Genomic DNA, 27,777 nt, shown 5'->3' on the forward strand with positions numbered 1-27,777 from the left:
TGCGTTAGCAGGGAGCTGGATTAGAAGTGGAGCACCTGGGACTCAAACCGGTGCCCATCTAGGATGAAGGCGGCGCAGGCAGCAGCTTTACCCACTATGCCACAGCACCGGCCCCAACAATAATGCCTGGAGCTTCAGCTCTGGATGGTCAGCCCCCGGGCCAGGGTCGGGCACATAGTAGGTACTTTTAACATTTGTCAGCATGAGGATTCATGAACAAAGAGTGAGTTCCGTGATCCTGTGTGTGCTGTCTGGGTCCTGCAGAGACCACGATGCTGTCTCAGCAGCTATGGGGCACTGACAGCAAACAGCCAGTGCCCCAGGACCACAGCAGTGCACCGACGAGCAGCCCCAGGCTCCTGCTAGGCAGCTGTGCACCCTGCTGACCTGGCAGCTTGCTCACAGCAGCACTGTGAAGGCAGAGCCCCGCGTGGACCCTGGAGTCAGGCGGACCTGATACCTGTCCTGGCCCTGCTGCTGTTAGCTGTGTGGCCTTGAGCAAGTCACTTAATTAACAAGAATCCCGTTCAGAAGCCGGGCTGCCCGCACCACACAGGGTCAGGTGCCCGGGGGCAGCGCTCCCACCCCGGGCTCCCATTTTCCTGGTGCCTGAGGACTCCCCACTCCCCAGTCCTGGCTCCCAAACAGCTCATCCCCTTGCACCGGACGAGTGTCTTCTCCTGGCTGGGACAGCACTGTGGTGTGAACTTGAGAAAAGCAAGTGTGTGCATCCAGCTTGTTTGCTTAGTTACAATTTGGGCTGGTGCAGAGCAGCCGTGTCGCAGGAAAAACGCAAGTGCTTCAAAATTTGCCCTCCGAGGGAAAGCTGAACCGTCACGGGGAGGCGTGATGCATCTCGGAGCCCCAGCCTCCCCGTCCGTGAGCCCGCCTCAGCGCACCCGTCTGCCCACCGCTGGCCCTGAGCTCCCGTTCCTGGGAGCCCAGGCCGGCGCTGTCGCTCTGGGCGCAGCAGAATCATCAGAGCAGCTTCAATGCATTCAGATGTCCGAGCTCGCCCAGGCTTCCCGAACCAGAGCCGCCAGGAAGCCCGAGAGGGCCATGTTCTGATGGCTTTTGCAAATGCCCAGGGTCACACCTTCTGCCGGGTATGAGGGCTGCTGCCCTTCCATCCCCAAGGGCGCCAAGAGGTGACCCCAGGAGATGGGTTTCCTGTCACGTGATTGCTATTGGGCAGTGGGAGGACAATGCTTCAGGTTCCAGTGACCTGCAAGTGTAGGTCCCAAAGTTTGGCTCTCATGACTGCCCACACCCCCTTCCCTGCCCCAAGCCCCGGGAACAGGCTGGTCACCAGCTGTCCCCAGGCACACCTCATGCTTTCCTGTCTCCACACCTCTGCTCCTGCTGACCCTGCCACAAAGCTCTTTTCTCTTAACCCCCTTAACTTAGTTTAATTCTCACTCTTTCTAAAGATCGTTGTAGAGGCCCTCAGTTCTGGAGGCCCAAGAGCTTGGCACTGGCATCTGCTGGGCTCAGGTGAGGGCCCCATGGCAGGAGCACATGTGTGTGGGGGGGGGCAGTGCCGATCAGGATTCAGGCTGGCTTATGACAACCTGTGCCTGTGAGAACTAAACCAGTCCCCTGAGAACAGCATTCATCTGCTCCCAACCCAGCTGTCTTCCCCTGGGCCTCCACACCACCACACTGGGGACCCAGTTCCCAGCACGTTGCGCCCCAGCACAGATCTAGCTCAAGTTTCTGTCAGAAGCCCTCCCAGCTCCTTGCATGTTGGTGACAACCCATCTGCTGCACCAACACTGCTGGGGACCCCAGTGGCTCAGTGACGTCAGTTCAGTGAGCGATCCGTAGGTCACAGCTGGGGAGCCCCATTGCAGGTGCAGAGGCTTTTCTGAAGCACAGTTGGACAATCTGAGCAGAGAAGTGACAGTCCTCCCTGGAGTAAGCAGTCGCCTCCCTGGACAGGGAGTGCCCCCGGCGAGGGGGAGGGCTCCACGGGAGAGCCCCCTCCCTGGAAAGGGCCCAGTGCATCACGGCTTCTGTGAGACCCTGGGAGGGGATCAGGTTCATTTCCCACTGGTCTTTCACCTTGACCTCTGCCTGGTGCTCAGGGCAACCCAAGTATGCAGGAGACTGGAGATCCGCAGATAAGCAAAGAACTGTGGCTGGTGACAGTGAGGATTCACTCAAGGGACAAAGAACTCGGCCTGGCTGGGGTGGGGGGGGGGCCTCATCAGCTGGTGGATGCATAGTCACAAAGACACTTGGTTCCTGAGAAGGGAGGTCCAGTGGGAGGGAGGTGAGGCCGGTGGGCCTGCACTGGAGCCTGGCTCAGTCACTCTGCTCATAGTCCAGCATCTTCTAATTCTTGAGTCTCTCTTTTTTTTTTCTAGAATCTATTCCAAGCCAGCCCTTAGCCTGAGCCTTCCCAAATCCAGCTGAGTGCAACCTACCCTTGCAGTCCCCCCCACCCCCCACCCCGTGCACACGGACATTCCTCGCTTCCAATAGGTCACAGTCAGCAACTTCACCGTAGTCAGCAGAAAGAGACAGATAAGGGTCACACTTCGCTGCATCAGGCCTTCCACCATCCCCTGGGTATCTCTGTCTCTCACTCTCTCTCTCTGTCTCTCACTCTCTCTGGCTTGCTCTCCCCAATGTAACAAATCACCAAGGACTTGGTGGTGTCAGCCGCGTGGCCATTACCTCGCCATTTCTGTAGGTCAGGGGTCCAGGCGTGGCCCAGGTGAGTCCTCAGCAGGTGTCTCCGAGGCTGCAGTCTAGCTGGCCGCTGTGCTTCCCTCCCACCTGCAGGCTCCCCCAGGGAAGACCCCACTTCAGGGGTCAGCTGGAGGCCACCTGCTGCTCCAGCCTCCTGGCCTCTCGGCTGGAGGTCACAGCACAGAGCTAAGCTGGGTCAAGGCCAGCAGGTGGCTCTATCACGCTCCAGTCTTCCAAGACCAAGTCCTGTGTTACCCAATGGTGCGATGACTCTCTTGGAGGCAAGTCACAGAGCCTGCCCACCCTCGGGGAGGCCCTCCCCAGGGCATGGATCCTGGGAGTCTCCTTAGGGTGTGTCCGCCTGTTTCCTTCACTCCCCTCCTTCTCTGCCTCTGCACCTCTGCATTTGGGAAGCCAACTCGACTGCTGTGTGCCTGCAGCGCGCTGCTCCCCAGCTGCAGGTCTCCGTGGCTCCCTCACGAGAGAAAGACTGTGGAGAGCACAGCCTCGTCTCTCTGAGCTGACTTCTCACTGCCTGCTGCCAGGCCTGGTACACAGCAGGTGTCCAATAGCTGCTTATGAAATAAATGAAGAAAGAGCAGTAGGAAGGCAGCTGTAGCAGAATTCAAGGGGCGTGACATGACCAGCACTTGAACTGGCCCCTGAAGGGTGGTTAGGAGCTGTCTTTTAAAGTTGTTTAAAAATCGTATAATCAAATCGCAAACGTGTTGGATCACAGAGGACAGATCATGCGTTCATTCCGTTCATTCTGCTGCTGTTACTGTTTTGTTTTTCTGCAAATGTTTGCTCTTATCGTGTTCGGTGAATCTGCCGGGCCTGGGGCGCGGTCCCTGGCAGATTAGTGCAGCAGCTCAGCCTTGCCCAGGCCCCGGAGCAGGTCAGGCCTGGCTTCTGGTGCTGGCGAGAGCTGGCCACGTAACGCAGAGGCCCATGTGTTGGTTGACAGAGGTGAATCTGCTTTCCAAGGAAGACAGACGCACATGGCCCCTGGCCAGTGGCCAGTGCCTTTCTCCCTAAGGGCTCACCACGTGGGGAACCCCATGGGGAATCTTGGCAGAGCAGTTGATTTATTCAACTGGGTGACCTGTGTGAGTCGGGCTGGGCCATGTTCAGTTCCTTTGGGGGGCTCCCACCATCTGGCTTGAGGCGGCAGTCCCAGCTTGTGCGTGCTGGAGTTGAATGTAACACATGCCGGATGCCGGATGGAGATTGCACGCTGCCCCCTACAGGCTCATACCCCAGCAGGGATGGTGGGCGCCATGGGCAGCCTTGGCCCTGCCCAGGGATGAGCTCCCAGGGGGGGGGGGGGGGTTGAGCCCAACCCCCTTGCCTCCCTGGGAGCCTCAGTGGTCATGAGCACTCCCCCACCCCCACTCCACCCCCTAACAGCATGTGCCTCTCAGCTACATTTGCCATCGGGAAGACTCTTCTCAAAACAACGCAGGCCTTGCTGTCTCCTCTTGTGAGCACAAGCCTCAAACAAAATGTAGAGAATCCTGCCTCCTGGGGCACTGTCATAGCCATGAACGGTCCGATGGGCAGGACCCATGGCCGTGTCATCGCTCCCTGAGTCGGGCCTCTCCCCGGATGGAGTCAGGTGGCTCCATGAGGTTTGCGCTTGACTTTCTGAGCTTTTGCTGCTGACTGAGCCCATGTGAGCTGCACTCTCTGTGTTTGGAAGAGTCGGGCCATGGGGCCAGTGCTGTGGTAAAGCTGCCGCCTGCAGTGCTGGCATCCCATATGGGCGCCGGTTTGAGTCCTGGCTGCTCCACTCCAATCCAGCTCTCTGCTCTGGTCTGGGAAAGCAGTAGAGGATGGTCCAAGTCCTTGGGCCCCTGCCCCCACCCACATGGGATACCCAGAGGAAGCCCCTGGCTCCTGGCTTTGGATTGGCGCAGCTCCAGCTGTTGTGGCCAATTGGGGAGTGAACCAGCGGATCAAAGACCTCTCTTTCTCTCTCTCTCGCTCCCTCTCTTCTCTCTGTGTAACTCTGACTTTCAAATCTTTCAAATAAATAAGTCTTTAAAAAAAAAATTCGGGCCTGGGAGCCTCCCTTTCCTGATCTCTCCCAGTATAGCCACTTGTCACTACTTGGACCCCTTTTGCTTTTTAAAATATTTTTTTTTAAGATTTTTTTTTAGAATGTATTTGAAAGAGTGACAGAGAGCCAGAGAGAGATAGAGAAGGAGAGATCTTTTGTCCTCTGGTTCACTCCCCACACGGCCGCAACAAATCCAAGAGCCTGGAACCCCCTCCTGGGCTCCCGTGTGGGTGGCAGGAGCCCAAGCTCTTTGACCATCTTCCCCTGCATTAGCAGGGAGCTGCAATGGACGTGGAGCAGCCGGGACTCCACCGGTGTCCAGCGTGGGATGCCGGCATTGCAGGCAGCGGCTCAACCCTCTGCACCACAACACTGGTCTCTTTTTGCTTTTAATGTTTAGTCTAACCCAAAAAATGTGGACAACTTTCTGTTCTCTCAAGTTCGTGCATGATACCTTACTGCTAACACCGACCACAATAAGCCTGTATCCCTCATTGTTTGCTTGTCACTCAACATGACGCCATGAGGTTTTGTGGCCCTGTTTGATTCTACCCAAGGGTGGTGCAGTATCGTCAGTCTCTTCCTATCACTAGATATTTGGGGTGCTGCTGGAGACACTGCTGGGGCATCCCTGTCCCCCAGGGCTCTGAGTGCACCCCAAGTTCTGTTATCTACCCCCACTCCAAGCCTCAGCATGAGACACAACGCCATCTGTGGATGTACGAGGAGGGTCCTGGCAGGTGCAGCGTTCACACGTGTGGCTGGAGTTTGCGTCTAACCACAGGAAGTGAGCCAGGCCTGTTTCCAAACACCCCCAAGCAAGAGCCACACAGGAACCAGGCTGAGTGCAGCCGGCAGCCGGCTCCAGCTCTCCACTTGCCGTTTGCCACGCCCTCCTCTCCCCTCATTCTTCAACGTCTTAACCCAGGCATCGCTCAGGGGAAAACCGAAACCATGTGTGAGTGACTCACTGGCGGGGTTTTGTCAGCGCCACATGGCAGCCGTGCGTGTGGCTCCGTGTAGGGATTCGGGGTGTGCCTTACGTGTGGGTGTGGAGGGACGCTGTTTTCCTTTCTATTTCTCTCTCTCTCTTTTTTTTTAATTTTTTGACAGGCAGAGTGGACAGTGAGAGAGAGAGACAGAGAGAAAGGTCTTCCTTTTGCCGTTGGTTCACCCTCCAATGGCCGCCACGGCTGGCGCACCGCGCTGATCCGAAGGCAGGAGCCAGGTGCTTCTCCTGGTCTCCCATGGGGTGCAGGGCCCAAGCACTCGGGCCATCCTCCACTGCACTCCCGGGCCACAGCAGAGAGCTGGCCTGGAAGAGGGGCAACCAGGAAAGAATCTGGCGCCCCGACCGGGACTAGAACCCGGTGTGCCAGCGCCGCTAGGTGGAGGATTAGCCTAGTGAGCCGCAGCGCCGGCCCTTTCTATTTCTTGTAAGAACCCTAAACTGACTTTTCTTGGAAGTAAAGCTGGTTTGGCCCGGGAAACCCCACACCCCCTTCTCCCCTTCCTAAGCAATTCCCATGTGGCAGAAAACTTGCAAACAGCCGCGTTCTCAGCGGCGAGGGTCCTGGGTGAGTGGCCCGCCCAAGCCTGGCTGGGGTCTGGACGCTGCCCTTCGAGCCGTGCGCAGCTGATCCCCGCAGAGCCCAGCTGCACCCTCAGCTGAGCCTGGGGCCTGTCCTCGGCCCTGCAGCCAGGCAGCTGCCGGCCTTACTCGGATCAGAGCCAGCGGTGGGCTGCGAGTGGGGTCTGCCCTTCAGCCTGGTGACACAGGAATCCACCAGTTTCACCACCCAGCCCGGATGCCCTGCCCTGGCACCTTTGGGTAGAGAGCTGCCATGTGGACTTCAGGGTCCACTCTGCAGCCACCTCCTCTGGGAAGCCCCCTGTGGGCCTCTCAGTCCCAGCCATGTGCAGCTGCAGGTGTCACCACCCCCTGCACGGAGGCCCCCAGAGTGCCCAGGCAAGTGGTCACCAGGAGGCCGGGTGGGGCCGCACCTCAGAACCTGGGGACGCGGGTGAGATTTGGGAAAGCCCCTTCTTGGGGGTGCAGGTGCAGACAGCACGGCCTGTAGCTAAGTGGGCGCCGAGACAGCCTGCACAGGCTCGCAGGGAGTTGGCCGGGGCTGGGGTGTGGCAGAGCCATCTGGGAAGCGTGACTTGTGCTAACGTGGCGCTTGCTGTCAGCTGCCGGGCCTGTCATCTGCTCCAGGAAGAAAGAAACCCTGGCTCTTGGGAGGCTGAGGGGCCCTGGCTCACCTCGAAGCTGCCCAGGCCTCCCCGCTGCTGCTGCTGCACCCTGAGGCCTGTAGACAGAGCCTGTGCCTAGGGCAGCAGAGGTCAGAGCCCCAGCCTGCCTTCCTGTCATTCGGGTCCTCCCAGGTAGGGCCAGGGGTGTGAGAGGGACACTGTCTCACTAGCAGGCCAGGGTACCCATTTCTCCCAGTGAGAGTTTGTGCACCCTTTGCTTGCACACCTCTGGCGACTGGGAGCTCACTACTCCCCAGAGCGGCTCCTTCCAGGGCAGGGCTGAGACCCCACATTGTTCTCTCATCCGTCCCCGGTCTGGCCTGCTCCAGGCTCCCAGGTGCCTCTCTGGGACACTCCCCTGTCCTGTCCCTTTCCCAGAGGGTCTCAGCATCAGGGTAGGTCTATGGCACGCTGGCCAAGTCGCCAGGTTGATGGTCTGCTAGAACCATGGTGGCCCTGGGTGGCAGGAGACTCAGCACGCTGCCGCCACAGCTCAGCCTCCCCTCGCCCCACAGTTTGACTCTGAGCTGTGGAGGCCAAGTGCAGCCGGGCGCGTGTCTGGGTTCAACGTCGGCCTCGCCCTGGAATTGGCCCGAGGTCCCTGGCTGCTGGGGCCTGTTCCATCCCAGCTCCCTCATCCAGCACATGAGCTGTTCCTCCTGGCTCCCTGTCCCGCACAGAGCTACCCCATATGCTGCCAGTGGCCTTGGCCAAGCTGTTGATACAAACGACCAGACAGGAGGGGGCTGAGCTGAGCATGGGCCTCCAGAGCCCCTGGCTATGGCAGCAACCGTCCCTTCCCCTGTCCCTTCACCCACCCCCATCTGTTCCCAGAAGTTCCGGTGCCAGCTGCCTCGATGCCACACAGACCTCCAGTGCTGGGGTATTTCCCCTAACCCTGGTGAGAGCACAGTGCTGGCCGCATAACTTGTTCTCAAGGGACCTACGGCCACCAGAGCTCATGAGGCATCCTCTTGACAGATCTAGAATGCCAGCCTGCTCTGACATCACACACCTGCACCCCGAGAACCTAGGCTTGCCTTGGAGGGGCTCCCAGCCTGCTGGGCAGGTGGGCACAGACGGTGACGCCCGAGGAAGCGCTAGCACCAGAAGCGGAGTGCACGCCTTCTATGTTGCAGGCACTGTCCGAATGGATCCACGCCCACGGGAAGCCATCATGGTCCCATTTATCCTCCAGGGGAAACCAAGGCACCCTGAGGCTTAGTGACCCTCCCCAGGGTCTTCCCAGCCTAGCCAGGGGCACGGGAGGCCCTCAGAGGGAGGTGGCACCCAAGTAGAGACTTGGGAGTGGGTAGCAGTAAGAGGGGACGGGGAGAGGAAGAGGGCCGGCAGGGGCAAGGGGACGGGGTGCCTTCGTAGTCGCTGCTTCATTCACATGCATATCCCGCCAGCCTGTCGTGTGCCAGGAGCTGGGTTAGGCATGGGAGATTCGGGGTGAGCATAGTGGCAGAAGGCCCTCTAATACACTGGAAAGTACAGGGTACGCTGGGGGAGGTGAGCAAGGCGGCTGAGTCAGGGAAGGCTTCCTGGAGGAAGTGACATCTGAGCTGAATGTGGAAGAGGTGATGGGAAGGGTGGGGAAATGCAAAGGGAAGATGGCGGGCAGTGAGCTCCAGGGAGAAGGAACAACCACGCAAGTAGTCCAAGGGCAGCCGGAAGTCCAGCTGGCTGGGGCAGGAGAGGCCCTGCAGGACTTCAGGCCAGCCAGGCGTTTGGCCATCTCCTCCCTCAGGCTCTCTGTGGTGGAGCAGCCAGTGGGACCCCCCCCCAAAAGGGAGTCACTGCCAATTGCACCCACCTCCTCACCACCAGCCCCTGGACAGGTGGCTGAGCTGCCGGGGCCTCCCAGTCAGGCCGCAGTCCCCGCTTAGGGTCGGCGTGAGAGCGGGGGGCCGGGCAGTGAGCAGCCTCTTCCTCCCCCGACAGGGCCCCGGCAGCCACCGCCTCCCTGCCCCCAGCCTGCGGGGGGAACAGTCACCAGACTGAGAGGGTCAGCATCTGTAATCACCACAATCTCTTGATCCCCAGGCCTCGGGCTCCGAGTGTGGCCAGATGGCCTGGGAGGGAGCCCCGGGCCGCAGGGACTCCCGGAGCCCCCAGCCCAGCTTAGAGCAGGAGAGACGAGCTAGCCCAGTCTCCCCCCAACAGTAAACCATGATCCAGAAGGAACATTCGAGACCGTCCCCACGGAGCTCTCCCTTCTGAAAGCTTTGATCTCCCATCCCAACAGGTGGCCATCCAGGCTCCACTGGGACCCCTCCAAAGACGGGCAGCTCACTACCACAGAAGGGAGGGCTGTAGCCATGGACAGTCCAAGAGCTCTGAGAGCAGGACTGGAAAGGCACCCGTGGACTGTGTCCCGTTAAAATCGTGGCCACCCAAACCAGAAGACCCGATCTGTCCTGCTGAGATTTAATGAATGCAAATCGAACTTTAAGACCTGAAGCAGGGCGGAAATTTTCTACATTGTCACATGTTGAAATGGTAATATGTCAGATATACTAGGTAAATGGAGTATTTTTTTTTTTTTTTTGACAGGCAGAGTTAGACAGTGAGAGAAAGAGACAGAGAGAAAGGTCTTCCTTCTGTTGGTTCACCCTACAAATGGCTGCTACGGCCGGTGCACTGCATTGATCCAAAGCTGAGCCAGGTGCTTTCTCCTGGTCTCCCATGCGAGTGCAGGGCCCAAGCACCTGGGCCATCCTCCACTGCCTTCCCAGGACACAGCAGAGAGCTGGCCTAGAAGAGGAGCAACTGGGACAGAATCCAGCGCCCCAACCGGGATTAGAACCTGGGGTGCCAGCACTGCAGATGGAGGAATAGCCAAGTGAGCCACGGTGTCGGCCAATTTCACCATTTTTTTAAAAAAGATTTATTTATTTATTTGAAAGGCAGAGTTAGAGAGAGAAGGAGAAGCAGAGAGAGAAATCTCCCATCTGCTGGTTCACTCTCCAGATGGCCAGAGTTGTCCTGATCTGAAGCCAGGAGCCTGGAGCTTCCTCTGGGTCTCCATGTGGATGCAGGGGCCCAAGGACTTGGGTCATCTTCTACTACTTTCCCAGGTCACAGCACTGAGAGCCGGATGGGGAGAGGAGCAGCTGAGACTTGAACCCGCATCCATATGGGATGGCTTTACCACTGCGCACAGCACCAGCCCCTCGCCAAGCCCTGCCTTGGAAGATTGTTCCAGGATCGAGTGTGGAGAACGTTGGGGTGTTTGGGGGCCAGGGAAAGGGTGGTTTCTGTTGCCGCTGGGGGCGCCACCCTCCAGGCTTATGTTTCTATCACATTCTAGAAATAACAGAAGGAGTGGGTGTTGTGGCGCAGCAGGTTAAACAGCCCCTTGCATGGACCACATCCCTTATGGGGGCACTGGTTCAAGTCCTGGCTGCTCTGCTTCTGATCCAGCTCCCTGCTAATGCACCTGGGAAGGCAGTGGAGGAAGACCCAAGTGCTTGGTCCTCTGTCGGCCATGTGGGAGACCCAGATGGAGTTCCTGGTTCCTGACTTCAGCCTGGCCCAGTCCCTGCTGTTGCAACCATTTGGGAAGTGACCCAGAGATGAAAGATCTCTCGCTCTCGCTCTCGCTCTCTCTCTCTCTCTTCTCCCATCTGTTGCAAATAAATGGTCATAAAAAATACAGAGTGGAAAAACATTTTTTAATGAAAATTACCCATAATCCCACACCCACAGACACGCCCGGTTTTTTGGTGGAGTTCTCTGCTGTGCGTGTCCGTGTGACCCAGTGCTGCACCGCCAACCACCTGCCCCAGCTTGTCAGTCCTCAGAAAGTACCTTTTGCAGCTTGACCCTAGAGCCGACCTCGAGGAGCACCCTCCGGAGGAGTCCCCAGAAGACCAAATAGCGGGACCATCAGCCTGCCCCGAGCCGCACCCCACCGGTTCTGAGCTCCCGCCCTCAGCCTCACGGTCCCGTGGCCCCAGGTGTGCCTGGCTGTGCCTGGACGCAGCAGAGAGTGGTGAGGGCTCTCGCCCCAGCAGGGTCTGGGCTCCCAGTAGAGCTAACTTGCTTTTCCCACTCAACGCCAGGCGAGCAGCCTGTCTCCAGGGACGCGATCACTTCCAGGGGCTGCTGGGGGGTGGGCCGCAGGGCTGTGCCCTGCCTGCCGCTCGGCAGCCACGAGTCTCAGGGGGCTCCAGGTGTGGCTCTCACAAATCCCCCCTCCCTCTCCCCAGACCCTGCTCGCCTCCCTCTCCTCAGCCGAAGGCTCCCTTGAGTCTCCCTTCCCAGAGGTCCAGCAAACACCGCAGGCACAGAGCGCATTCCCCTCGGCCTGGGCTCAGGCTGCCTTTCGGTCTCGTCTATCACCATTCCTCAAACGTGAGCCGCACCCCGACCCGAGGGAACTCTTGCCAGCCCCCCAGCCTTCCTGTTGCCTTCTGCATGTCACTGCCTGCCACGTCTGCCCCATCCCCAAATCCTCATCCTCCAGGAAGCCCTCCCTGACTCTCCTAGCTAGAGTTCCTTGTCCCTTCCTTTGCAGGGCTGACGTCCACCATATGCAGTGGTTGCTCGGATCCAGTTGTGTCCGAAGTCCTTCCCGTCCCGCCCCCTACTCCCCGCCAGACTGAGAGCTCCTCAAGGCCAGGCACGGGTTCTGACATTTCTCGGGGGGCACAGGGCATGGTCGGGAGAGGACAAGCCTGGAGCAGGCCTGAGGGCTGCACCTGCTGGACTCTGGTGTCCCATGTGACCTCACGCAGGTCCTCCTCTTGGGGCCTGAGCCAGTTGCGCTTGGTGGGGGCTCTGTGGGGGCAGGGCGACTGCTTGGCCCAGGCCTGGGTAATGACCCCGGGCCGCCCCCGTTTCCCCTGGCTGCACAATCCCATTAGGAGCCTTCGGGATTTAGTCTGAGACCCACCCTAAGCCCATCACTACCATATGGCGTCCTGGCAGATGCAATGGCAGAGCCCGTGAGCACGGACTCATTCTTTCGTTCTCTCTCACTCCTTCAGTCGGCAGCCTGCTACCAAGTCGAGCTCTATCCCGGCCCGGGCCTGGCTCTGTGGACCCAGCACTGAGTCAGACCCAGGCCCAGGCCCAGAGGCCCTTCCAGGAAACAGCTGGCAATTCACTGTTGACTGGTGTGGGGCTGCGCAGCAGGGAGCTCAGGGCCTCTGGGAGCCCAGGGCAAGGCCTTCGTGCAGGGTGGTGATCAGGAAAGGCTTCCTGGAGGAGGAACCTGGTCCTCCATCCTAGTGGCAGAGCTGGCCAGCTAGGCTGAGCAAGGCAGAGCAGGGTGACCTGTGCCTGGGAAGGGAAGGCTGGCTGTGCAGGGTCCTGGTGCTGGCTGTTCAGGGCCCGGTTCTGGCTGGGCAGGGCCCGGTGCTGGCTGGGCAGGCCCCCGGTGCTGGCTGGTTAGGGCCCCGGTGCTGGCTGGGCAGGCCCGGTGCTGGCTGGGCAGGCCCGGTGCTGGCCGCCGCTGTGTGTCTCCTGATGAGAGGAGCGGGCTGTGGAGGGATTATCTGCTCTTGTTTACATGATTAAAACCAGACAAATACTTCCTTTATCTGGAAGAATGAAAGGGCTTTGGGGAAAAATCCTTTTGGCAGCAAAGCAAAGCCCAAGCATTTCCTTAATTAATCTCTGACCCACCCCGCAGCCCCCACACACCCTCTGCACACTCCTACAGCAGCGTGGAGCGCAGAGACCCAGGGGCCGACCTGCACTGATGGGCAGAGGTGGGGAGGAACTGTGAGGACCTCAGCCCCTCATCCCGGGCTACCACTAACCCAAGCTGACCCCAGGGTGGCGCCACTCCAGGAGAGGCACCCCCTGTGGCCCTATTTCGGAGATGGGATGCTGAGACCCAAATCAAGGGAGTGCCTTGCGTGCCAGAGCCACACAGCCGCTGGAGCGCCAGGGCCAGGACCCAGGTGGCCAGCTGCCAGCCCCAGGCGCCCCCCCCCCCAGCAAGACTGCACAATGTCAGCCAAGCTGGGCACTGGGGATCCCCAGAGAAGCTGGGGAAGCACAGGGTCTGGAGCAGGTGGGGCAGGGGGAGCCCCAGAACATGCTCCCAACTCCAGGAGAGAAGCAGGCTTTGCTGGAGAGGGGGTGCCGAGCTGGGTCTCCCCTGGTGGCTGGGACCCACACCTCCAGGCATTCACGCACTTGACCTGTGACCTTGGTGGGGGGGCAGGGAGCAGAGCAGAGAAGCTCAGAGGAGGCCCAGAGAGGGGGAATTCCTTGAGCACAGCGAGGCCACCAGGCATGGCCAGGAGAGGGCAGGGTGGGCACGGCCAAGCTCCTGCCAGGCCCGGGCCTCGCCACACAGACCCCGCCCCGCCTCTCCCTCCAGCTTGATGTCCGGCCTCGCCTCCCTGGATGCCAAGACCTCCAGCCGCCTGGGCATCCTGACCGTGGCCTACTACCTGTGGACCACCTTCCTGGCCGTCGTTGTGGGCATCGTCATGGTCTCCGTCATCCACCCCGGAGGCGCGGCGCAGAAGGAGACGACAGAGCAGAGCGGCAAGCCGGTCATGAGCTCGGCGGACGCCCTGTTGGACCTCATCCGGTAACGCGTGCCCCACGTGGCCACCAGGGGGCAGGTCGGAGCGTGGGGCTGGGTGCTCGGGTCTGCTCTGCATCGCGGGTGGTAACAAGGCACTCGAGGGGGACTGGGCTCACACCGCATCACCGTGGGTGCGTGGGGTATGGGAGCCCAGCAGGGTCAGGGAGTGGCCTGCAGGTGCAAGGCCTACAGTCACCCTCACCTCCCTGTCGGGGCGGCCCCCTTTCCAACACATCAGGAAGTGAGCCTTGGAGCGGGGCCCTGGTTGTCAGGGTCATCCAGCAGGCAGGTGCTGGAGTCAGGACTCCACCCAGGTCTCTCTCCACCTGGCGTGGTGCTTTCTGCCCTGTGGTGCCACCACCTGAGCCAGGGCAGCTGCTGTCTCAACGGCAGAGCCTCCCTTTCCCAGACCCCCTGCAGGGTCCCCTCCTCTCCCTCAGCACTGCCAGGAGGCTCAGACCCGCCCTGGAGCTGAGGTCAGAGCTGCCAGGAAAGGCCCAGGGGAGGCAGGGACAAGGTAAGGGGTGGGACTGAGCAAAGGCAAGGCCTCTGCAGGTGGTGATGAAGGCGAGCTGTGAGTGCACGGCCTGGGGGACGGGGTCCTAACCCACCTGTGACAGGAGCACAGAGGGGAGGTGGGGAGTGGCCATCTTTGCTGGAGAACTCCAGGGGGCCTTGGGAACCCGGGCAAAACTTGGGCTGTATCCCAGGGACCCCAGGGAGTGGGGGCTAAGCAAAGGCCTGGCACACTTGGGTTCAGCGGCTCCCTCTGGCTGGATCAGGGTGGGGGTGGAGGCTGCAGGGCTGGTCAGGAGGTGGCCTCGGCAGGAGGCGGGCCAGATGAGGGTGAGAGTGCAGGTGGGTGGCGCCGCCAGCATCACCGGGATGACACCGGGCAGGTGCAGACCCCTGGGGATGCCGGATGCCAGCTGGCCAGTCTCGCTGGGGGTGGGGACGGAGGTTTGGACATCACTGGGGTGGGGGCCTCAGGTGTGACCCTGACGGCGGAGTGGCCCCTAGGACAGCATGGGTGAGGGAAGCACCTCCCTGGGAGTGTCTCCGTGGGCCCCCCTCGTTGTCTAGTCCATTTCCCATGTAGGAAGTCCAGGCCTGTGTGACACTGAAATGCCGCCATACTCCCTCCCTCTAAAAGCAATCCAGCTGGCGGGTCTGATTCCGGCTCAGAGAGCTGTCACACTGCGGGGTCGCAGGGCGTTTGCCTGCCTTCTGTGTCCCACCTGGCCCCCTGTGCTGTCTGCGGGTGGGCGCAGTGGAGACAGCAGGAAGTGGGCCGCACTGAGGGTGCGGGGGCTGGGCTGGGTGCTTCCTGGCTGCGATTGTTCAGGGGTGTGAGCCCAGGCTCTTGGAGCCCCTGCTGTGGGCAGCATCTTCCTCCCGCCGCCCTGGCCGTGGGCCATCCCTGCTCCATCGGGCTGTTTGCAACACCTTCCTCAGACCCAGCTCTGGTCATCCGGGCTGGGGCCAGCGCCACTTCGGGGTGACCCTTTTGGGCAGGGCCCGTCCCCCTTGCTGGAAGCGCAGGCCTTCCCCGGGGTCTCTGGACATGAATCAGGACATGAATCAGCCCCGCTATCCTCAAGTCCTAGGGGACAGACGCCAAGGCCTCTGCATAGCCCTCTCAGCTCCAAGTGAGGAAAAAGCTTTTCCGTCTGTCCCCGGGGGCAGGACGCCCAGCCCGTAGCAGCCCGCCCTGCTCTAAGGAAACTCGCCGTCCCTGTCAGTTGGTCACTGCTATGTGACAAACCAGCCCGCGACTGGCTCAGCACGACACCGCAGGCCTGCGGGTCAGCCAGATCTGCGTCTGCTGCGGGCTGGCGGCTCCATGGGGAGCAGCTGCTCTGAGGCAGCCTGGGCAGGGCACAGCAGATGCGGCTGCATCCCTGTTCCTGACTCCAGCAGCCCGGCCCGATTCACTTCATGGTGGCGACAGGAGTCCAGGAGACGGCCAGCCAGCACAGGTTCTTACCCCGAAGGGGGAGCCGCCGGAGAGGAAAGGGCCGAGCCCAGGCTCAGGTGGGGAGGGGGCCCCGCTGCCACCAGCGAACAGGTGCATCAGTGCCATCAGCCAACCTCTCCCTCCGCCAATCAACCACTGTCTCCATTTTCTCTAGAAAAGTCTCCAGCTTCTCTTTTATCCTTTGAAGCGTGCAAGGAACCCGTGGTCACAAACATGCTTGCAACTCTGTCCCTTTTGTGTGTCCTCACCTGTCGCATCTAGAGCCAGAGTGAGGTCCAGCAGGCTGCGTTTCGTGCACACACTCACCTGTGATACTTCATCCGCTACCATGGACACCTTCTGTCTGCGAGTGCTCACTCCCGAATCTTGTTCCCCGCCTGGACACCTCTCATCTGAACTCCCGGCTCTCACGCCCAGTTGTTCGAAAGCATCTAAATTAACACGGCCGTAAATCTGTGCTTTCCCCAGCTCCATCCATCTTGGTCCCACATCTCTCATTCTCTCATATCCCGCATCCAACTCTTCAGCAAGTTCCGTCGACGCTACCTTCAAAGCCATACCCCAAGTCAGGGCCCCCTGCCCAACCCGGTGCACCTGCAGCACCTTCCCCTCAGGTGTGCGGCGCCCCTGCCCTGCCTTCTCTCTCCTCGCAGGTCTTCCGGTCTCGGCCCAGTAGCCAGAGGAGCCTCTCCAACCCAGTGTATGGTCTTTACTGTGGCATCCGGGCCTCTTGTCTCTCTCTCTCTCACACACACACACACACACACACGTGCACACACACGTGCGAGCACGCACACACGCACACACACATAGCCTCACCTCTGCCTGGCCCCTCCTTTTCCCTCCCTTCCCTCAGCCACACCCTCCGCGGCTGTCACAGTCAGCCATCACAGTCAGCCGCTTTTCCTGGCCGCTGTCACCGCCCCCTTGGGGATGGCCCTTCCTGCCCAGGCCGTGGCCCTGACTCACTCCACGCGCTCCTCGGTTTGCGTCACTCCTTCAGCGGGGCCGTCCGGTCTCTATCACTCTGTTTTCTTCTCTTGCTTTCTTTGTCCTCGAGCCTGCAGTATTTCCCAACCTCATCACATGCCTGTGTTTCTTGATCTGCCCTCTGCGCTGGAATATCCTCTTGAGAGGCCCTGTGAGGCCCCGCCCCTTGAAGATCTGCTCCCTGCTGAAGGCTGCAGCCCAGGACAGGGCACGGCTCAGAGCGTTTGCTGAGGGCACACGTGGGAGGTGGGGTCATCGGGGGCATTGAGGTCTGAAGCCCCCCGCGGGGGCAGAGCTGAGGGCCACATGGTGGTGAGGAGGCCCCGGTGCGCCCTGGTCCACGGCCGCCCTGCAGGCTGCGTGGAGCTGGGGCAGCGAGTGGGGGCAGGAGGAGCGGGCAGCGGCTGTCCTGAGGGCCGAGGCGGAGGGATGGCAGGAAGCCTCATTTTGAAGGTCCGTTATTTCTAGGATTGGGTGACTGTGATTCATCATTTCTTGGGTTCTCTAATTCAGAACAGCTCTTCCACGTGGTGGGAGGCGTTGCTGCTCAGGGCTGTGGGGCTCGGGACCAACGCACGCGTCAGAGCCCAGTGTTCCCAGGCGCTCCCTGCCCTGCGCGGCCATCAGCGTGGTGAAAGTGGATCCGAGGCTCCTGCAGAGCTGGGAGGCTGGCGTCACTGTCACCGTCACTGTTCCCCGGCCAAGAGTGAGCGTGGCTTCGCGGGGCAGAGAACCCGAGCCTGGGAGCCCTGCAGCCTCAGCGCTGCCGTGTGGCCCCAGGCAGCCCGTGCCCCTCCCCAGCCACCTCCAAGATCCCCACTGGCTCTGTGGTTCTGAAACCCAAAGGCCTGCCAGCCAGGAGGGGGCGCAGGGGAGTGAGCAGAAGCTTCTAGGCTTCTTCTCTGGAAGATGAGGTCGGGAGGGCAGGCCAGAGCGCAGCTGGAGGGTTGGCTGCTGGCCCTGAGACATGGCAAGCTAGTGGGCGTGGGAAGGGGGCACAGAGCCAGTGCCGTGCACGGGCTCTGCCTGGAGGCACGCGGGTGTCCCAGAAGGGGGGCTGGGGCAGCCACTTCCGTTCTGTCCAGTGCACCTGGATGAAGCACCTGCTCTGGATGAAGATGCTGTACTGGGAGCCGGGGGGAGAGGCTGCGCCGGGTGTCCACTGCGATGTTCTGAGGGTCTGTGCAGACAACAGGAACACTGGCAGTGAAGGGACCAGGCCCTGGGCCAGAGCAGGTGCCTGCCAAGTGCTGGTGACCGAACAAGCACACGGACTCCTGGGGCCTGGGACCCGGGGGCAGGTGTGACCAACGACAAATCAGAAAGATGCGGAGGCCCAGTGCAGAGACGCGTGTCTGCGTCTGGAAGACACCCCCAGAGGAGCACGGGAGGCCATGTCCCCGCGTGACCCGCCACGACGTGCATTCCTCTCCCAGGCTCCCGGCAGGGGCTCCAGCACGCTGACGTCCGTGCCCAGCACAGCCTCGCAGGAAAAGCCCGAGCAGAATGCGCAGCGGAGCTGGCCCCTTCTTCTTTTTCCCAGTCTTATTAAAACACCACAGAGATTAAGTAATGACTTGGCTCTGCCTACAGCTCCCGGCTCCCTCCTAGGGATCAGCTGAGACTCCCAGGAGCTCTGCTCAGAAAGGCACCTTTGGGGCCTGGGCTGGGGGCATGGGAGTGGGGGCGTTTGGATGGGTCCCAGGAGGGGAGGAGGGGGCTGAGGCGTGCCTGGCCTGCCGGGACGGGGTCTCGGGGCGGCTGAGGATGCCCAGGTGTGTTCTGTCTGTATTTTATGGAGCCACCCTCGGGAGTCCAGGCCTCATGAGATGAGCAGGGAGTTCCTGTGGGTCTTCAAGGCCTAAAGAAAATGTTGCGCATTTTCCTGTTGAGTCATCAAAAGCGCAATTATTCACTAAAATCTGCCAGATGAATTAGTCGATCATTAATACAAGCACGTGTGTTAGTCAGGAATTGTTCTCCACTGCTGGTGAAGAGAAACCTGAAACAGCAGGGGTTTAAGTGAGGTGGTGCTGGCATTTTCTCCCTCGTAAGCAGCCCTGAGTCACCAGGATCCCATGTCCCGTCCCCTTGTGTGCCAAGCTCTTGGCTTTCATCCTTGGTGTGCTTCCTGGCCCAAGAATGTTGTTGAAGCTCCAGCTATTACATCTGTGTTCTAGGCAGAAAGAAGAAATTTCAAGGAAAGTATTGAAAGGTCCTGGCTGGATGTGCACCTCTTCCAGACTTTTCCAGGAAGCACCACTCAACAGCTTCCACCTGCCTGTCAATGCCACTCCAATGTTAAGAGAAGCTGAGCATCGGGGATCGATGGCGGGGCCTTGTGGGTCCCCATGCTATAGCGTAAGGAGGCAAAGGCAGACGGAGACTGGCGGGAGGCAGCCAGCTGGTCCTGACACAGCCCTGCCACAGCCCTGCCACAGCCCACCATCTGCATTATCCCTGCTTAAAAGAAATGGATACAGTGGGTACACGTTACATTTGGTTTCTTTTAAAAAAATGCATTTATTTATTTGAAATACAGAGTGACAGAGAGAGAGAGAGATCTTCCATCCACTGGCTCACTCCACAAATGACCTCAAGGGTCAGCACGGGGCCAGGCCGAAGCTGGGAGCCAGGAGCTTCATCCAGGTCTCCCACACGGGTGGCAGGGGCCCAAGCCCTTGGGCCATCTTCTGATGCTTTTCCCAGACCATCAGCAGGGAGCCTTACAGGGCAGTGGCACTTCCTGAGCTGTCTCCAGGAGAGACCGAAACTGTTTCACAGCCGGTGCAGTGGGAGCGCCCTCCACACCCAGGGCAGGCTGCCCATCACGCCGTGGCAGGCTGCGCGCCCTCGGGCCCCTGGCGCCAGTGCGGGCTCCACTTCTCTGCATCTGCGTGGTGCCGAGGGTCCCCGCAGGTGGTGGCAGCAACCTGCTGATGCCTCAGGGGAAAGCTCCGGCAGGCTTCTGAGAGCCCATGCCTGGGACTTCTGCTGCTTCCCTCCCGCGACACAGCTGAAGCTGTGGGAAAGGGTAGGGGGCAACGGGGCCACAGCAGGCCCGGCCCGCCCCTCACCTGTGCCCTGCTCTTGACCCTCTTCCTCTTCCTGCCCGGCTCTCACACCGAGGCTGCATTTTGGCCACCAGGAGAAAATTCCAGTTTCCATTTCCCACAGTGGCTGCTGGGATGAGAGGCTAGGAAATAAGGCACACGCAGGGCCAGCGTTGTGGCACAGCGGTGAAGTCACTGCCTGCAACAGCCGCATCCCACAGGATCGCTGGTTCGTCCCGGCTGCTCCAATTCTGATCCAGCTCCCTGCTAATGCACCTGGAAAAGCAGCGGAAGATGGCCCAAGTGCTTGCACCCACGTGAGAGACCCGGATGGAGCTCCTGGCTCCTGGCTTCCACGTGGCCCAGCCCTGGCCATTGAGGCCACTGAGGAGTGAACCAGCAATGGAGGATCCCTCTCCGTCTCTCCCTCTCTCTCTCTCTGTGGCATTTTGCCTTTCAAATAAATAAATATTAAACAAGAAAGCAAGCACAGGCTAGGCCACAGCTTGAAGCCCAGCAAGTGGGAGGTGAATGGTGAAAGAGAAGAGCTTTGCCAAGAGCGGGCCAGGGGTGGGGCAGGGGGGCCTCCAGCCAGAGGAGCCAGTGTGGGGCCCACGGGAAGAGGTACAGGCACTTTGCTGGCCTCTGTGAGGCGGAGGAGATGCCTGGAAGGGGTGTGGACACAGCGTCACAGGCACTTTCCAGTCTCCAGGCTGCCTGTCTCCCCAGCGTGGCGCCTGGTCACCTAACCAGCGCCTTGTCAGGTTAGTGGGTAAGAAGGTGCTTACCGACAAAGCTGAACAGGTTTGAAAAGTGTCGGGGGCCTTCTTTCTTCTTTTCTGAGTTGCTTGGTCCCCTCTTGCCGTGATCCTCTGCGTCCGTCTGTTCACGCAGCAGATACTGAGTGGGTGCCGGCTGCGTGCCTGGTGTCCTGGGAGCTGGGTCCCCTGGGTGAACCAAGCAGGTCCCTTCTGCTGAGAGGCGAGATTTGCTTAGACTTGGGTGGGAACACTGGTCCTGTCACATCCCCGGTTTGCTATTTGCTTTTTTTTTTTTTTTTTTTTTTTTGACAGGCAGAGTGGACAGTGAGAGAGAGAGACAGAGAGAAAGGTCTTCCTTTGCCGTTGGTTCACCCTCCAATGGCCGCCACGGCTGGCGTGCTGCGGCCGGCGCACCGCGCTGATCCGAAGCCAGGAGCCAGGTGCTTCTCCTGGTCTCCCATGGGGTGCAGGGCCCAAGCACTTGGGCCATCCTCCACTGCACTCCCTGGCCACAGCAGAGAGCTGGCCTGGAAGAGGGGCAACCAGGACAGAATCCGGCGCCCCGACCCGGACTAGAACCCGGTGTGCCGGCTCCGCAAGGTGGAGGATTAGCCTATTGAGCTGCGGCGGCCTTGTCATTTGCTTTTGAATTTTATTTGTATTATAAGCTAAGAGACCCACTTCTTTTGTTTTGTTTTTAGCATTTCGCTTTGGCCTATTTTCAGTTTTCAAAAAGCTGCAAAGAAAAGAGAGACCCCATCCACCCTTGGCCCGGCTTCCTCTGGTGTGAGCGTCTTACATAACATTTGTCAGAACGAAGAAACTAGGCTGGCGCAGCGCCGCTAACTCAATCGCAGATCTGATCTGGGTTTCACCCGCTTTTCCACTAATGTCCCTTTCTGCTGTTCCAGGATCCACCCCAGGGTGCCTCGTCCCACCTAGAATTTCTGAATTTCAACATAGTAAAATCTTCGCTGGGTTTGTTGCTCCTTTTTTTTTTTTTGGTTCTTAGTGCTTCCATTTTTTTTTTTTTTTTTTTTTTTTTTAAGATTTATTTATTTGAATGGCAGGCTTACAGAGAGGCAGAGGCGGGGCAGGGGGTGGGTGTCTTCCATCCGCTGGTTCACTCTCCAGATGGCCATTGGGGACAGAGCACGGCTGATTCGAAGCCAGGAGCCAGGAGCTTCTTCCAGGTCTCCCACGTGGGTGTAGGGTGCCAAGGACTTGGACCATCTTCTACTGCTTTCCCAGTGGACTTGAACCGGCGCCCATATGCGATGCGGGCACTGCAGGCAGCGGCTTTACCTGCTACGCCACAGGGCCGGCCCCAAGTCTTCCCATATCCTGAGAGCTGACGAAATAGTCACCTATTCTCCTTGCAGCTTCTGGCACTGTTACTGTACTGATGCATTTCTTTAACGCGCCTGGACTGTACTTGGCGTGCTGGTTAAATGAGGTCTCTGACTTCCTGTGCAGTGGGGTGGCCATGCAGGGCCCTGGAAGGAACAGGCCACCCCCTCTTGGGTTGTGAAGCCACTTCCATCCCGGCCACCATTCTCGGAGGCACTGAGTCCTGGCTCTGCCCACAGGTTCCACCCCATGCCTCCATCTCCCCAGGGCTGTGTGGGATCTGACGGCTTCGTCGTCATGAGAATAAAGGTGGAGTTTAGGGTTTCTAGAAGGTGGTGTCTTCCGGTCTGGTAGGACTAGGTTTTGCAGTCCTTTAGCTACAGAAGAAAACAGCCACCAAATGGAGATCCCACTTCCCAGTCAGGTCTTTTGCTAGGCCCCCCAGATAGAATCCTAGCACCCGAGTCTCACCGCAGGGAGGCCGCTTTGGGGGAAGGCGGATGGGCAGGGTGCTGGAGCAGAGCCGACCCACACCAGAAGGACCACGGGCAACCAGGGACTGTCATGGGGGTGGGGGTGGGGGTGGGGGTGGGGGCGGGGCGGAGAGGAGGGGCCAGGCCTAGGATCGGTTTGAGGAGGCAGAGGGAGCTGTGCGGAGGTGGAGGTGGCGGCGGCGGCGTAGGGAAGTGAGTGGCTGGAAGGCGGGGGTGGCTCCCGGGAGGCCGTGACTGCTGAGGGTGGTGATCAGGAGACCCCAGGGGCCCCACCCGCCACCCTGTGTTCTGGGATACTCCAGGTACTGACTCTCTTCTTAGGAACATGTTCCCAGCCAACCTGGTGGAAGCCACGTTCAAACAGGTGAGTGGGACCCAGGGCCGTGGGAGGGAAGAGGAGGGGGGGTGCAGGTGTGCAGGGCCAGCCTAGGCCACGCTGGGAAGCAGCAGGTTTGCCCAAGCAGTTTCCTCGTCTCCCAGAGGAGGAGGCTGGAAGGGATCCAGGCTGGGGGCGTGGGGAGCCTGGATCCTCACTTTCTCCGTGGCCACGCCCCTGCCCTGGGTTCCAGTTGTTCATGTGAGGTGTCTGTGCCCAGCATTCCCCACGCACTCCTCCTGCGGTGACTCCGCGCTAGGGGAGAGGGAGCCCCTTTCCCAGATGCAGAAACTGAGGCTGGGAAAGATGATCCGAGCTGCCTGAGCTTATCCCACAGTGAATGACAACGCGAGGAGCTAATGCCAGGCCCGGCTGGCTTCAAAGCCTGTGTGCTCTTTCTTTTTCAAATAATCTTTTGCCCTCTAATTAGAATCATAATAACAGTCACTGGAGAAAATTAGGAAAACGCTAAAAGATATAGAGAGGGTCAAAATCACCTCCAGTTCCAGGACCTAGCGACCGTGGTGGCAGATAGCCTGTCCTCTGTCTCCTGTTCTCTGTATAAATATTCAAACAATAAAATCAGGGCTCTGGTGCAGCTCTTGCCCTGCTGTTTTCCTCACTTGCCGCGTATGGAGCATTTTACCCCGGCTGCTCCACGTTTCTTGGAAGCACATGCGCCGCCCCTCGTGGGGCTGGGCTGTAACGCACGTCACCTGCTCCCTCTCCGCGGTCCTGTCGCCTTAGTGGAAGCTGCGGAGGCGCAGCCTGGGCTCCAGCCTGTGTGTGCACGCCCACAACTTCCCACACTGCTGCCCCTCCTGAAACCCAGCTGCTTGCTGACTGCACCCAGCTGGCATTTCCTGAGCCCGCTGGGGCCACACAGGTGACTGGTGAGCAGTGGGACAGCTTGAGCAGTCACTGCACCCCCTAGTACCCGGGGCTTCCCCTACGGGATGAACCAGGACTTTGGGCTTGATTCTGGGAGCCTGGTGAAGGTATCAGAGGAAGAGGGAGAGCATTGCTCTCCATCATACCTGCCTGGAATACTCTTCCTTTTTGCAAACTCCTACCCATCCTTCAAGACCCAAATCAAATGTCCCCTTCTTTGTGAAGCAGAGTTAGTCACTCCCTCCCAAGGCTCACGGAGCAGAAGTCGTGTGGCCCACTTTTGCATCTCTGGCACCCAGCATGAACTGATCAACGTTGAGATGATGATGATAATGGTGATGATGGTGATGATGATGGTGGTGGTGATGGTGATGATGGTGATGATGGTGATAGCAGTAATACCCACATAGGGCTTACATGTACCAGCAGCCATTGTAAGCACTTCATGTATAGTATCCCACTTAATCCAGGTGAGGTTAATTCTCTTTTATCCCATTTTACAGATAGGAATAATGAAGCACAGATGTTTATTTAATTTTTATTTGGTTTCTTTTTTTTTTAAAGATTTGTTTCATTTACTTGAATTGCAGAGCTGCAGAGAGAGGTAGAAACAGAGAAAGAGAGAGGTCTTCCATCCTCTGGTTCACTCTTCAAATGGCCCCAACAGCCAGAGCTGAGCCAATCTGAAGCCAGGAGCCAGGAACCTCCTCTGGGTCTCTCACATGGGTGCAGGGACCCAAGCACTTGGGCATCCTCCATTGCTTTCTAGGTGTATTAGCAGGGAGCTGGATAGGAAGTAGAGCAGCCAGGACTTGAACTGGTGCCCATATGGGATGCTGGCACTGCAGACCGGGCCTTTAACCAGCTGTGCCACAGTGCCAGCCCCTATTTTCATTTTATTTGAAAGCTGGAGAGAGACAGAGATTAATCTTCCATCTGCTGTTTTCCTCCCCAAACACCCCCAATATCCAGGACTGGGACAGAACAAAGCTGAGAGTCAGAAACTCAGTCCAGGTCTCCCACATGGGTGGCAGGGACCCAGGTACTTGGGGCATCACCGCTGCCTTCCAGGACACACATTAGCAAGAAGCTGGATCAGAAGCAGAGCTGGGCCTCAGACCCAGGCACCCTGATATGGGACCCGTCTTAGCCACTATGCCAAACACCCACCCCTAAGCCCAGACTCTTGAGTCTCATCTGTTTCCTGATTGGCTCCCCCTCAAGGCTTACCTTCCTGAGGCTGGGAGGCTGGGAGGCTGGGAGGCTCTGGGTTAGGAGAGAGGGAGAGACCCAGGCGTGCTCTGGGCAGAGAGGAAGATAGAGGCAGGCAGCCCAGCTCCTCCCAGCTGACCTCCCTCCCCTCAGGAAGGGGGGGCAGTCTGGGCTTTGAAACAAGAACCTCTCAGGCTGCGCCATCAGCCTAGAAGTTGAGATGCCCATGTCTGCGACGGAGCACTTAGGTTTAACTCCGGGCTCTGCTTCCATTCCAGCACCCTGCTCCTGCAGACCAAGGGGTTGGGGGGCGCAGGTGATGGCTCAAGTGATGGGGTTCCTGCCACCACATGGGAGACTTAGAGTGGTTCCTAGCTCCTGGCTTCGCCTCCCACCCCTGCTCCAGAGGCATTGTGGGTACTTGGGGTAGTGAATTGAAGGATGGCAATGTTCTCTCTCTTACAAATAAAAATAAAGAAATAAAGAAATAAAAGAAGGTGTGTTACCATCAGGTGGGAAGCAGGGCTGGCTGGCAGGTGGGTGGGTCATGGAAGGTTGATGGAGGATACGGAGATGAACGGCTGGTTCCAAGGGACCCGGATGGAGTGCAGAGGCTCAGGTGGGGAGGAGAGTGAGGGCTGGCAGGAGGCCTGGCTGAGTAGTGTGTGGGATGAGGTATCTCAGTTCCCTCTTGGGTAAAATCTCGATGGTAATCTCCTGGACTACCTGACAGGGTGGGATGGACACAGGTGGACACAACGCCCTTTCAAAATGGTATCATTGTTGTTGTGACTTTTTTTTTTTTAAGATTTATTTATTTTATTTGAAAGACTGAGTTACAGAGAAAGAGAGAAGAGATTTTCCATCCACTGGGTCACTCCCCATCAGCTGGGGCTGGGCCAGGCTGAAGCCAGGAGCTCAGAACTCCATCTGGGTCCTCCCATGTAGGGGTGTAGGGACCCAAGCCCTTGGGCCATCCTCCACTGCTTTCCCAGGCACATTAGCAGGGAGCTGGGTCAGAAGTGGAGCAGCGGGGACTTGAACCAGCGCCCATATGGGATGCCAGCGCTGCAGTCAGCGGTTTAACCTGCTGTGCCACAGCACCGACCCTTGTTGTGCTGTTCCTGACGACACCTGGCCCTGACTCCTTCCTGGTTGGCTGTCGCCCACCAGTACCGCACCAAGACGACCCCAGTAGTCAAGTCCCCCAAGGTGGCACCGGAGGAGACCCCTGCTCGGCGGATCCTCGTCTACGGGGTCCAGGAAGAGAACGGCTCTCGCGTGCAGAACTTCGCCCTGGACCTGACCCCGCCGCCCGAGGTGGTTTACAAGTCAGAGCCAGGCACCAGCGACGGCATGAACGTGCTGGGCATCGTCATCTTCTCGGCCACCATGGGTGGGTGCTGCGGCCCCAGCCAAGCCGACCCGGGCACTCCTCCGCGTCGTCCTCCAGGCCGTGCTGCCTCACCGGCCCACGGCGGCTCGGGTTCCCCTCCCCCTCCCGCTCTCCTGGAGCCCGGCCTGGGCACTGGTTTGCTCTGGGGCATCAGCCCTGCCTCTCCTTTCCTGCCCCAGCGCCTCCCAGCAGCCTGGTCCCCGATCACCGGCTGAGGTCTCGAGATGATGGGGGAGGGGTGGATCCCGACTAAGGACTGAAGCATCATCAGCCCCATCTCTGTCACCACCACCACCACCCCCACCCCGAGAGGGCCCCCAGCCTGCTCCCCCTGATGCCCTACAGTTGCCCCCCACCACAGCCCTCCTGGGGCCCCAAGCCCCCAGCCTGTGACAGGTGAGTGACAGTGAAGCTGGGGAGCCCCTTCTGAGCCTGTGCCTTTAGGGAGGTCCCCAAGTGTAAAGCTCCAGACCCCGCAAACCCATGGATAGGCCTCCGTTCCCAAACAACACACACAGGCCTTCTCCGTTCTGGGGGACGACCCCTAACCCTTCTGGAGTAATCCGGCTGTGCGTGAGACCCTGGGCTTCCCGGTCACGCCAGGGGCTGTTCTCACAGCCCCTGCTGGAAAAACCAGCAGCAGCCTTCCTGGAGGGCCCGGGGGTGTGACCTCCTGCCTCCCCCACTTCCCCAGGGGTGTTTCTGGGGTGAGAAGCCACGCCATCCTCCTGGTGCCCTCGCCTCTGCCCAGCCCCACTGCGAGTCCTGCCAGGCCTGCCTCTCTCCAGTCTGGCCGCTGCCCTCTGCCCACTGCCACCACCCTGGCTGCCACTAAAGCTGGATGCAGACCCGGGGCCTTTCTTTTCTTGCTTGGTGTGCTGCATCCTCCACGGAGGGTGCAGAGCTGCCTGTCCTGTGGCCTTGGCAAAGGGTCCACCCTCTGCACTGTGGCTACAGAGTTGGCTGCGCCGGCCCAGCCTGCCTCCCGCTCCGGGCCAAGACCCCCTGGAGACCTGCACATGTGGGTGGGGCTGTCCCTGCTTCTCCACCTGTGTGCCTGCACCAGACCTGGTGCAGTCGTGAGCGCTCCTTTGTCCCCATCCCACAGGCATCATGCTGGGCCGCATGGGTGACAGCGGAGCCCCCCTGGTCAGCTTCTGCCAGTGCCTCAACGAGTCCGTCATGAAGATCGTGGCGGTGGCTGGGTGGTAAGCGTCACCAGGGGCCTCTCCCAGGCCTGCAGGGTAGAGGGAGCCCTCGGTCCAGCCTCCTCTCCTGGGCAGATCAGCCCAAGGCTCTTGGCCCTGCGCAGGCCCAGGCCCAGGCCCAGCCCGTGTGGAGGTAGCCCCAGGGTGCAGCCTGGCTCTGCCGCTGCCCTGGCTTCACTCCCCAGTACACGAAGCCTCACCGGCTCGGCTCTGGGACAGGAGGTGGGGACGCAGGACGCCTTGGTTCAGAGTTCAGGCCTCGGGAATGTTCTAGTCCAGCCTTGCAAGTTCCTAGGGCAGAGGCCTCCCCAAGGTCACTGGCAAAGGCTACGGCAGTGCTGGGGCTGAACTAGGGACCTCCTAAGGCAGGGCTACTCCTCGGAGGCTCAGGCAGGGCAGGCAGAGCTGCAAGGGGCTGTCCAGGGCGGGGGCGGCTGAGGCTACGGCTATCACTGGTGCCGCGTACCGGCCCACGGCTACACAGCCTCAATCCCTCC

At 59.6% G+C, this 27,777-nt stretch overlaps 1 protein-coding gene across 2 annotated transcripts in view; it reads left to right on the forward strand.

Moving 5' to 3' along the window:
• SLC1A7 (solute carrier family 1 member 7) overlaps positions 1 to 27,777 on the forward strand; it is a 41,927-nt gene that overhangs the window by 9,601 nt on the left and 4,549 nt on the right. For both annotated transcript variants that reach the window (XR_011390702.1, XM_051856484.2), the window contains exons 3-6: positions 13,359 to 13,574; positions 22,519 to 22,561; positions 25,850 to 26,072; positions 27,181 to 27,280. Coding sequence is in view for 1 of the 2 variants with exons in the window: in XM_051856484.2 (XP_051712444.1) it covers positions 13,359 to 13,574; positions 22,519 to 22,561; positions 25,850 to 26,072; positions 27,181 to 27,280 (582 nt within the window). In the remaining variant the exon portion in view is untranslated. The remainder of the gene's footprint in view (positions 1 to 13,358; positions 13,575 to 22,518; positions 22,562 to 25,849; positions 26,073 to 27,180; positions 27,281 to 27,777) is intronic.

Source organism: Oryctolagus cuniculus, chromosome 7 (assembly GCF_964237555.1).
Source record: "Oryctolagus cuniculus chromosome 7, mOryCun1.1, whole genome shotgun sequence".
NCBI lineage: Eukaryota > Metazoa > Chordata > Mammalia > Lagomorpha > Leporidae > Oryctolagus > Oryctolagus cuniculus.